The sequence below is a fragment of the Xyrauchen texanus genome, chromosome 27, assembly GCF_025860055.1.
Source record: "Xyrauchen texanus isolate HMW12.3.18 chromosome 27, RBS_HiC_50CHRs, whole genome shotgun sequence".
NCBI classification, from domain to species: Eukaryota; Metazoa; Chordata; class Actinopteri; order Cypriniformes; family Catostomidae; genus Xyrauchen; species Xyrauchen texanus.
The window spans coordinates 6733553-6745535 of NC_068302.1; the positions used below are offsets into that span (position 1 = coordinate 6733553).

An 11983-nucleotide genomic window follows, 5' to 3' on the forward strand; every position below is an offset into this window, starting at 1 on the left:
TTAAGCCCAGCAAGATACACATCAGGGAGCACATTCCAACGCCTTATGAAAACACCAAACAAAGCTCATTACTGCCAAAAATGAGAACCGTCAGCACACCTGTCTGTGTGTGGCCAGGTTCGTGTTGCTTTAGAGTTTGGTTTTGGTGCCAAGGAGTTTGATTTGCAAAGACAAATGTGCACAACTTATGCAGAGCCAAACACATGAATTCTTTCTTGGACGTGTAATGGTCCTCCTCAGTTTTGCCGGTTCCTCAAAACGGCAGTGAAGAAATGTAGCCTCTGCCTTGTCGCATGAAAGCTCTAGCGTAGTCTTGAACGTTGCCATCTGGGATCAATAGTCCTGTCCTGACTTGTACAAGCAGGTCTGGCGTTTTAATATCTGTAATTCAAATAAGTGCTCTGTTTTGTCTCTCTGCAAATCGGCCTCTCCGAAACACCCGCTTTAAATGGACAGACAGCTGCATTTTTCCCAATGCGGTCATGCATCTTTTTCAAGATTTTTTTCCAACTCTCTCTCTCTGACTTTCTGTCACTCTTGACTGAAAAAAAGGATTTTGTGGTGAAGCAAACATAGCAGAAAAGATTAAGTACTTTTTCTATATTGAATAAAGTGGTTCAGGCGTGAACTTGAAAATATTAAGTAAAGAGCTCCTATTATGTTTTTTAAACGCACCTAATTTAGTTTTAAAGGTCTCGTACAAATAGATTTACATGCATCCAAAGTCAGAAAACACTTGAACTTGCTTTTGGTAATTTAAATTGCAGCATTACCTTTTTTTTTTTTTTTCCCCAGTGTCAGAAACAACTCGTTCAATGATCCGTTTTATAGGATTCATTCCAAACTCCTCCTTTCAGGGAGCCTACTCTGCTCTGATTGGTCAGATGTCCCAGTCTGTTGTGATTGGTCTACCGCTTAGTGTAATGTTTGAGGGCGGGTCAAAGTGGTTCGCGAGCGGCTAATGAAGACCAGAGGCGGGTTTTTGTTACAAAATTGCGTAGACCGGAAGTAAGTATGGTATTACTACCAACTCGTTTCAGGTGTTCAGAATCGGTTCTTTCTTTTGGGAGTCGATAACGACTCGGTTACTGACGTAACCTCGGTTCCCTGAGAGGAGGGAACGACTATTGCGTAAGTAGCTTACGCTATGGGAAAACTCCGTTTCTCGAGAAATATTGAAGTCTTTATGTAAAACGCATTGCAGCTGCACAGCAGACAGTGATGAGCGAGGCAGCTCGGTCATTGGCTGTGCTGCGGCAACTGCTCGAACCAGTGACGGGGCGACTTAGAACGCGCGACCAATGGGGCGCGTCCCACATTCAGCGCTCAGAGCCTGCTGAAATTAGCATATGAGGGCTATATAATGAAAGTCCCGTCATGCCAGTTCTTTTAGGTTCAATCGACTGAAGCTGAACTGACCAAGCACAGACACGGCAGCTTACGCAATAGTCGTTCCCTCCTCTCAGGGAACCGAGGTTACGTCAGTAACCGAGTCGCTCCCTATCGAGAGGTCTCTCCTATTGCGTAAGTAGCTTACGCTATGGGAACACCATGTAAAACGCCGTGCGTGCTGACTTCGCTCTATAAAGCCAGAGGCAGGTGCCTGAGCCTTAAAGCAAAGTGATATTCCACGAGCCGGCCAGCGGCGAGCTATATAGTGGGGTATGACAGGGCGCCCTTGCCTTCAAGGTGAGGCGCTCCTTGTACAAACACAAGCACATATCTCATGTACTGAGCTTTTGTGTACTGGTATGCATAATAAACCCTCTAAGTCAGTCAGAGACAGACCTTATAAGGGAGGAGATGATGCCCAGCATATACATACTCCAGTTCATTCCACAGTCAGACTGATAGAATGTTGGAATGCAGTGAGGGGACCTGTAGGTTATAAAACTTGATAAATGTCGAAGGCGAGGCCCAGCCTGCCGCCGCACAAATATCTTCAATGGGTATCACACTCGACCATGCCCACGAGGAGGCCATGCTCCTCGTAGAGTGAGCTCTGACGCCTAAGGGGCATTGAAGGCCCTTGGCTCCATAAGCTAAGCTATAGCATCCACTATCCAGCGCGATATTCGTTGCTTTGAGACAGCGAGACCCTTAGTTCGGCCGCCAAAGCATACGAATAATTGTTCCATCTGTCTGAACAGGGCAGAACGTTCCAAATATACTCTTAGCGCCCTGACCGGGCAGAGTAAATTTGCATCACCTTCGTCTGCTGAGGACGATAAGCTGCCAGAGATATCACCTGTGCTCTGAAGGGTGTAGAGAGCACCTTAGGAATATACCCGTGCTTTGGCCTAAGGACAACTCTGCAGTCGTTAGGTCCAAATTCCAGGCAAGCAGCGCTTGATGACAGCAGCGTGCAGGTCGCCCACTCTTTTAACTGAAGCGAAGTGCCAGCAAGAGCGTGGTTTTGAGCGAGAGCTGCTTGAGGTGCACGGTTCGGAGAGGTTCGAACGGGGCACCTTTGAGTGCATCCAGGACCGTGGCCAGGTCCCAGATCGGCACCGAAGGTGGGCGAGGAGGGTTCATCCTCCTAAGCCTCTTAGGAAACGAACGATCAGATCGTTTTTCCTAATGAATGTCCTTTATCAGGATTGTGTGACGCCGCTATGGCAGCCACATAGACTTTGAGCGTGGAGGGTGTGCGGCCCGCCTCCAGCAGCTCCTGCAAAAGGCGAGTACACTTGGTATCTCGCGACGCTTTGGGGTTCAAGCTCTTGGTATCACACCAGTCACTGAACACTTTCCACTTTTGGGCATACAAGCGCCTCGTAGAGGGGCTCGTGCCTCAGTAATGGTTTTCAGAACTCCACTGGGGAGGTTCTCGGGAACCCGCTGAGGGGCCATGCATGGAGGGCCCACAGATCGGGCGGGGATGAAGAATCATCCCGCTGGCCTGTCCGAGGAGGTCTTGCCTCAGCGGAATCGGCCATGGGGCAGATTGCATCATCTGTACCAGCTCTGGAAACCACGTCTGGTTTTTCCAGAGTGGGGCTACCAGGAGCACTGCACATTTCACCTCCCTGATCCGACTGATGACCTGAGGCAGCATCGCGATCGGGGGAAAAGCATACAAGGGGCGGCTCGGCCAAACTTGGGCGAGCGCGTCCGTGCTTTTTGAGAAGAAGAGAGGGCAGTGCGCGTTTTCCTTGGAGGCGAAGAGGTCGACCAATGATAGGCCGAATGGTAGTACTGTGTTACTGGTATGACTGTCCCTCGAAAGCGAATCTCAGAAAGGGCCTGTGGTGAGGCGCTATCGGGATGTGAAAGTAAGCGTCTTTCAAATCAACTGATAGAAACCAATCCCCGGGGCGAACTTGCGCGAGGATATGTTTGGTTGTTAACATTCTGAACGAGTGAATCATTAACCCTTTGTTCAGATGTCTGAGATCCAGGATGGGGCGAAGGCCACCGTCCTTTTTCCGGACGAGAAAATAGCGGCTGTAAAAACCCGCCTCGCTCAAAGAGGGAGGAACAGTTTCTATAGCGCCTTCTCTATCAGTTTGAGCACCTCGGTGCGTAGAACATGTGACACATCTTTCCTCACTTTCGTCTCGACCACCGCTGAAAAGCGGGGTGGTCTGCGAGCGAATTGAAGTGAGTATCCGTGTTTTATTATGTTCAAAACCCATTTCGGCATGTCGGGGAATTTTTCCCAGGCTTCTGCTCGCACAGATATGGGCTGAATGCCGGCTGGGGGCGTGTCGCAGTGACCTATGGGCCCCGCCGGCAAATCGTTTTGTGCTAACACAGAATCTATGGCTCTCAGAGGCGCAGGTGCGCGCTGAGCAGCCGAGTGCAGAGGTGCGTGTGAGAGTACAGGCACATGCGCTATTTCCGAAATGCTCACAGCATGAGTCGGAGAGGTGCTTGAAACTGTATGAACAGTGTTTTGAAGTGGGGGTGCATTCATCATTATGGGCACGCGCGCCACATTCATAAAGCTTTCCGCATTTAGCGGGGAGTTTCTTAGCTCGCGCATTGCATCTGTGATGTTTGCGGCATAGCTGTTTGAAACTGTGTGGGTAGCTGTGTGTAGGGGTGCGTGCAATACGGCAGGCACACACGCTACACTTATAGCACTTCCCGTTTTACTGGGGAAGTGTTTATAACTGTGGGAACAGTGCTTGTGTGTAGTGGTGCATACATGACAATAGGCACACGATCTACATTTTTGAGACATCCAGCCTGATCTGGGGAGGTGTTTGGCACTGTTTGGACAGTATTGATATGTGGGAACGCGCACTTTAGTGTGGACATGTGAACCCTTAGTGACACAGGCAGAAAATGACTCTTTTGGTGATTTCTGTGTGTCGCCGTGAAAACGGCGTTTGATTGCAGGTGAGCGAGTTTTATGACTGGCCCATTGACTGCTGTATAGACATTTCCAGCCGCCTGTAAGGGGACTGGGTAATGTTTTAAATGTTTGCGAGGGAGCGGTCCGGCATTTTCGAGACCCGTACTCCCTCTCTTTCTTCCTGCTGCTAGGAAGACTCTGTGTTCAGAGGCTCCGTGTTCAGGGTGATTCTGGGTCGAGGGCCTCGTTTCTCCTGCGGCTTTCTTCGGCCAGCGGAATGCGAGCGGCGTCGAGCGTCCTTTTCAGGTCTGCTCTTCGGCTGGGAGACGGGCGGCTCTGCCCTGGCTCGCTGCTGCTGCTGGGGCGGTTTCTGAGATGAGCTGGAGCGCTTAGGCAGGAAGTGATGCATAGCTTGCGAATCCTTCCGCGCCTCAGTGAAGCGCTCCGTGAAATCTCTCACCGTAGGTCCGAACAGGCCGCTCGGAGTGACAGGTGCGTCAAGGAAGGGTGCCTTATCCGCGTCCTTCATCTCCGTTAGCGTTAGCCACAGATGGCGCTCAAGGACGATCAAATTAGCCATGGCCCGGCCAATGGATTGGGCGGTGGCCTTTGTGGCTCGCAGAGCTACGTCCGTAGCACTGCGCAGGTCCTTAAAAGCGTCGGGTTCAGGTCCAGACTCGTCCATAGAGCGGAGAAGTTTGGCCTGAAACACTTGTAGAACCGCCATCGAATGCAGCGCTGACGCAGCTTGACCGGCGGCGGCGTATGTGCGACCGGTGAGAGCTGATGTGGTTCTGCACGACTTCGATGGGTGAGAAGCTCTGGCCTTCCATCCAGCGGTGGAGGGTGGGCATAGATGGTTGGCCACAGTCTCCTCTAGGGGCGGAGTTGCCTCGTAGCCTCTTTCTCTCGCGCCGTCCACTGAGGAGAGCGAAGAAGAGAAAGAAGGCTTTAGGCGAGCCGAGTGCGGGGCTTTCCACGACTTTGTGAGCTCGACGTGCACCTCAGGGAAGAAAGGAGAGGGTCTCTGTCGTGGGGCCTGCCGGCGCCCCTGCAGGAACCACTCATCCAGCTGGCTGCGGGCGGGTTCTTCCGGAGAAGACCAGTCGAGCCCGAGGTCTTCCACGGCCTTAGACAGGATATGGACGATCTCCGAGTCCATGCTGGTGCCCGTGCTCGTGTCCGCTGATGCCGATGGCGTGGGGTCGAACGAGCCCGGCCAGTCGTCGGATGCAGCGTCAAGAGAGAGGCTGTCATCCTTTCCGTCGTCGTCCCCTGATGTGCCGAACGAGACGAGACCCACCGCTTTGTTGGAGGGGTGCCGGTCCGCTCGCTGAAATGGACCGGCGGCGGGAGACATCTGGTAGCGGTGATGCCCGCGGGGACTGAGCCGGCGTGACATCACCGAGTCGGGTGCTCTGGCAGCCTCTGTGAGCGGCGCTTTTTCTTGCGCGGCTCGAACAGAGGTGGCAGCACGGGGGCAGCCGGCTCGCTTGCAGTGAAAACGGCAAAGTGCGTGCGCAGCTCGGCGAGGCCCAAGGAGTCGCATTCAGGGCATCCGCCCTGAATGAGTGCAGCTTCTGCGTAGTCCAGACCCAGGCAGCGAGTGCAGATGATGTGCCGATCTCCATCGGAAAGAGGGCCTCTGCACGAGGTGCAGGCTGAAGGCATTTGAAACAACGCCTGGAAAATAACTCTTTTACTCTTAAAAAGCGTCGCTTTTTTAAAGGATATGCGATGCGCGCCGGATGGCGTAGCAGAAGGCTTCGAAGGCGGCTGAAGATGCCGGCGTCCTCTCAGCAGTCCCGCTGTAAGCTTGTCCACGGCGGCGAAAGACTCCAAAAATCCGGAGGATCCAGCGAAGAGAAGGTCTTCGCTGAAGGAGATTAAATCTAAAAGAACTGGCATGACGGGACGTTCATTATATAGCCCTCATATGCTAATTTCAGCAGGCTCTGAGCGCGCAAATGCGGACGCGCCCCATTGGTCGCGCGTTCTAAGTCGCCCGTCACTGGTTCGAGCAGTTGCCGCAGCACAGCCAATGACCGAGCTGCCTCGCTCATCACTGTCTGCTGTGCAGCTGCAATGCTTTTTACATAAAGACTTCAATATTTCTCGAGAAACTGAGTTTTCCCATAGCGTAAGCTACTTACGCAATAGGAGAGACCTCTCGATAGGGAACTCCATTTGTCAAGCACAATAAGTTTTGAAACTTTGCAGAGTTTTTTTTTACATTCACAAACAGCTATACACACTACATGAAAGGTATTTAAAAAACATAATAGCTCTTTAATGCTCTTTAAGTAAATTCTACATTTGTGCGATAGCTTAAGTAAATATGACTTATGATTGATTTGTTATCTTTACATTGCATAATCATGGATCAATCTTATGGAGCTTTTCATCACCATTAAAGCAAGGGGGTGTTGTCAAATAGTTTTTCCTGTGGAAGGCGTCCGTGCGTCATGTGCTACTTGACTATGTTAAAAACGCTTTGAAATGCTAGAACACGTTTGAAAGCTTGGTGTAATTCAATGTACAAAGTGTGAGTAAACCTTACTTGAGAATTTCTAATTAAAGCCAGCAAGAATTATGTAGGCTTTATTTGAAAATATGGTCTGCTAATTCACTAGCATTTTTGCATGGAAATAGTTTCCTAGGTTGTTTTAAGAAAACCCCATTCAAAAAAAATTTTTCAGTGTTGTCATGCAATCAAGCAGACCATGATGGAAAGTTGTAATTCTCTAAGGTCTCTGGAGTTCTTATAGAGCAACCTCTGAGCAATAAACGTTTCCTCCATGAGTGGCAGTGGAAAAAGAAGTGATCTGTTCTCCCAGACTTCACCATACACAGGACGAGGCATGATGGGGGTTTCCTCACAGCTAGGTTAATGGTGTTTCAAAGAGTGCGTCTGTCTGACTTTGACTGTCAGTTTGAGTCCATAGAGGGCTGAGGGCTCGAGACAGACCCGCAGGTTTACCCCTGTCAGGGGACCCTCACATTGAGACATTTATCTGTGCGCTGCATTGATGAAGCCCCTCCTCCCTTTCAGCTAACGCAAACAGCACTCTGACATGTTTAGACTGAGAGACAAAGCACAGGTCTATGGCAGGAATGCTGCTGTCTCCCACGTGGCATGGACTTTCTCTCAGGCCAGGGCAAATTTGATTATGGGATATTTAAGCATGATGGAAAATGGGAAACAAGCAGTTCTTCTTGTCCTTTTTTTTGTAAGTCTACACCTTGCATAGCTTAACCACCCACCTTACAACCGACCCCCCCTCCTCCCCTCCCGGTGCACTCGACATTCGTCTGCCTTGATAGAAGTTTGTTTCAGAGCAGTGAAGTGAAAATGACTTTGGTGGGGTACGTCCAATGACATCATAAACTTGCGAGTAGCTAAAACATTTGGAAAAAGCGAAGTAGTGGAATGGCTTGGTGCTGATAGCTGCTTCACAGAACAACGTTTTCTCTGGAACTCAATGGCACTGAGACAAACCATGATGATTGCTCCTGACCTGTCTCAGTCGCTCTGTCTCGCCTTTCTGAAATTAGCCAATTCATCATTGCCACATTTGCAAGAAACGTCTGTCATTAATTGCAAAACCTGTGTGTTTGTCATTCGTGGATCTGTGTTTTCGAGCTCGGGCCAATCCGAAATGATGGATGGCAACCCAGAGAGCGGCACAGCACTGATATTTGGCAGTGAGATTATGATGAAAGAATTACCGCAGTGGACTCTTGAGGGTGAAAATAGCTTATTTTTTATCCAATATTTTGGGAAAGTGTACATTGTCATGATTGTTTAAAAGTGCATAATTCTGTGGCATTTATTAAGGGCATAAATGCCAAACACCAGAGACCGTCAAAGATCTGAGGTCTTGCTTGTAATCTTACATCAGTTAGGAATATGTACAAGAATTTCCAAGATATGTAACCACATATTCAATGCACATTTGTGTTACTGCTAACCTGCTCAGATTTAAGTTTTATTATTGAGTTGGTAGCAATTGATAGTAGGAAAAAAAACACAACTGACACAAAAACAAAAATATACACTGAAAGAGACCGGATATATAGAGCTTTTTGTCTGAGTGGGATGTGATGCAATGCAGCAACAATCTTTGCTGTAGTCATATGGCAGTAAAGTTCACAACCCAAAGCTCCCTCCCCAGTCCTTCCAGACCATTTATTGAAAATAAGCTAAACAAGTATTATCATCAGAACTACTAGCAGACTAGGCAAATTAGTATTCAGGCATTTTTACTCATTTCGAATACAGTGGTTGGCCAACAGTTACCTGGTATCTAGAAGCATGCTACTATACCGGCATTTTTGCAAAATGATTTTTACGTAGCTCATTGTTTTCATCGCAGCAGTTTCCTTTTAAATGATCGGGGTATGAGACCTGAAGAGCACGCGAGTCAACATCAACCATTTATCATCTCACAATTGCTTTATATGACACTTTTGGTTAGGTTTAGATTTATGGTTATGGATAGGAAGGTAGGTTTTGTTGATTTAAAACACAATAGAGCACTGACCTTAAAAACCTCATCTGTTGTAACATTTAACTCGCTTTTAGCGCCACACAGTGGACATTTCACTGCAGAACTGTCACGATACGTGTAAGCATTCTTGTAATATATTGTAATGTAGCAAACATGTTGCACAAGCCAGCATGACTCACATGCACTCACCCATGTTCATGTGGTCATTGCAGGACGGAGCTGACAGAGGAAGAGCATCCTCAAAGTCACACTCACACTGCCTCCAAACTGGAGGAGGAGGAAGAGGAGATTGAGGGAGATGATGAAGATGAGGAAGGCTCGTTGACAGAAAAGTCACAGGACGAGACAGCTTCTCCCGCCACTATGGTGCAGGAGGGCACTTACGAGGACGAAGAGGAACCGACCCCTATCCCGATGTCTTACGAACACACGCGCAGGTCAACAAAACACTTTTTAATTTGAGAAGAACTAAAGTAGAGGTACATTGACTTAAAGGAACACTCAACCATTTTACAAGATTTATTTTGAATTAATCCAAACTTCCTCCACCAATTGCAATATCACTTTTTACTCATAAAGGTCAATTGACACAGTGTGGAAAGGATTCAACTTTGACTGAGTGTTAATTTAAGAAGATGTGTATTGCACAGTATAAACATAGATATTACACCAAGGGCTGGGTAAAATATAACAACTTCATTTAAACAATAAGATCGATCTTGTACTTTATGCGCAACTCTCTACGATGCGAGTAAATCACTTGCATATGCGACCAAATTTTGCGCTGTGTAACTAAAAATTACTGTGATTAGCCACTGTTGGGTACAATTTCAGATTTCACTCACCATGATGAAGTTTGTTGTTAAGTAATGTCTCTTTTAATACTCTTTTTGTTCTTTACATTGAGTTGTTAAAAAACAACTAAAACAGAACATTTAGATGAACTGCAACTATTCTTAAAGAGACAGTACTGTTTCAGCTCTAAAAAAAGCATTTTTCTACATATCAATGTACATACTTGTAAATAGTACAAATTATGCATGTAACCAATGAACATGTAAAAAAATATATTTATGCAATATATGCAATTTCAAAAAGTAATATTTATTGATGGAGTACATGGTATTTGTACATTTTTAAAAAGCTAAAATGTGTAAAATGTATGTTTTTGTCATTTACCACGTTAGAAGGTCCTCTGTATAATTAGTAGCATTGCTGAGAGAGAATTTATTTAATATGTAAGCAAAATGGACAATTTCATTGATATTTACCATATGAGTCAAAATCGGAATTGAATCAAATCGAGAGAAAGTGACTCGAATTATATCGATAAATCTGTATCAATACCCAGCCCATCACACATATCATCATTATCAGGTAGCACAAGAACAACGGGCCAACAACGGGATTGTCCATTTTAAATAGATTTCATTCAAACCCAAAAAAGAAGTATTGATCAAAATTTGTGTTAATGTCCAACTTTTTTGGAATCAGTTCAAGATGAAATTTGTACCATAGTGTTTGCCACTTGTTCTGTGATGCCTATGTCTGTCATTCCTCTTACATTAACTAACACAACTAATCAGCAATTAATCATCTGTCTTTGTACATGTGTGTTAAAACATGGGTGTTAAAACACAAAACTTGGTTTGCTAGAACAAAGTGAAATGAGCAGTGCAACAGTATGCTACAACTTTGCATCCATTCAACTCCATAGGATAAAGGGATTGAAAGTGTTCAGTTGTTGAAGTTGCATTTTCATTCACTGTTACTTTGTCCTCACCACTGTAGAAAAAATATAGATGTTTCCATGATCAATATTTTGTGACATAATTTTAATCAAGGCAAAGGAAGTCCTGTTGATAACAGTTTAAACCAGCCTAAAATGTTTGGTGGTCTAAGGTGATTTAAGTCTCCCAGGCTGGCCAAGCTGGTGTTCAGTTGGTTTAGCTGATCAGCCAGCAGATCTTCCAGCCTGACCTGATGACAAGTGCCCAAAACCTTTTCAAACCACCAAAGCTGGTTTAAGCTGGACAAAAAAGGGATATTGTTTAATTTTGCATGGACAGAGTGATGGAGCGATGCAGAGCAAGTTCTTGACCATGAATGTCCCCCTATCCCATTTGTTTTGTGCTCTCATCCGTCAGTACGATGACCACCCATTTTCCATGCCCCCTCACAATATCATTCACTGCATGCTCCTCAAATGCATCCAGTTCTGATATTTAAACTCAAAGTTGTGGTTGGGCTAACTGAGGGTCCCCTCCCCTGTCCACACCCTGGCCCTTTCCCCCTCCCCTTCTCGGTACAGGTGTATTGAGGAGGATGCAGGCCTATTAGATCTGGAACCTCTGGCTGATTTCCCCAAAAGCCTGGAATTCCATAAAGCTGGCGAGGAGCCCTATGACATTAAAGACATATTTAGCATCTCGGTAGAGCCGGATGCACTGAAAGAATCTCTATTCAGGCAGGCTAAAACCCAGGTATGTGACCGTACCTGCTCCATAGAACCTCTGCTATGCCTTGACGTGAGCTCATATGTTTACTTATTACTCAAACATCGAGAATGGGACAGACAATATTAAGGAGCATGTTTTTGAATATGGACAATTCCCTATAAAAAGCTCAGGATTTCTTACAATTGTCAATGTTTCCCAAACAGGAAAATAATTTCATATTTTCTCACCACAGTTGTAAAGAGTGGTTATCTGAGATTCCGTAGACTTTGTCAGTTCGAACCAGACTGGCCATTATCTGTTGACCTCTCTCATTAACATGTAGTTTCCATACACGGAACTGCCATTCACTGGATGTTTTTTGGTTTTTGGCACCATTCTGAGTAAATTCTAGAAACTGTTGTGCATGAAAATCCCAGGAGATCAGCAGTTACAGAAATACTCAAACAAGCCCGTCTGGCACCAACAATCATGCCATGCTCCAAATCACAGAGATAAAAATAATATTAAAATATTTTCCCATTTTGATGGTTGATGTGAACATTAACTGAAGCTCCTGACCCATATCTGAATGATTTTTATGCACAGCACTGCTGTCACATGATTGGCTGATTAGATAATTGCATGGATGATTGTTGGTGCCAGATGGGCTGGTTTGAGTATTTCTGTAACTGATGATCTCCTGGGATTTTCACACACAACAGTCTCTAGAA

The 11983-nt window shown here is 46.3% G+C and overlaps 1 protein-coding gene across 4 annotated transcripts in view; it reads left to right on the forward strand.

Annotated features, from left to right (window-relative positions):
* Positions 1–11983, forward strand: part of LOC127621524 (histone-lysine N-methyltransferase PRDM16-like) — a 315664-nt gene that overhangs the window by 299626 nt on the left and 4055 nt on the right. For 3 of the 4 annotated variants that reach the window (XM_052095176.1, XM_052095175.1, XM_052095178.1), the window contains 2 exons: positions 9027–9251; positions 11126–11297. In XM_052095176.1, coding sequence (XP_051951136.1) covers positions 9027–9251; positions 11126–11297 — 397 coding nt within the window. The remainder of the gene's footprint in view (positions 1–9026; positions 9252–11125; positions 11298–11983) is intronic. The other variant, XM_052095177.1, reaches the window with a different exon arrangement.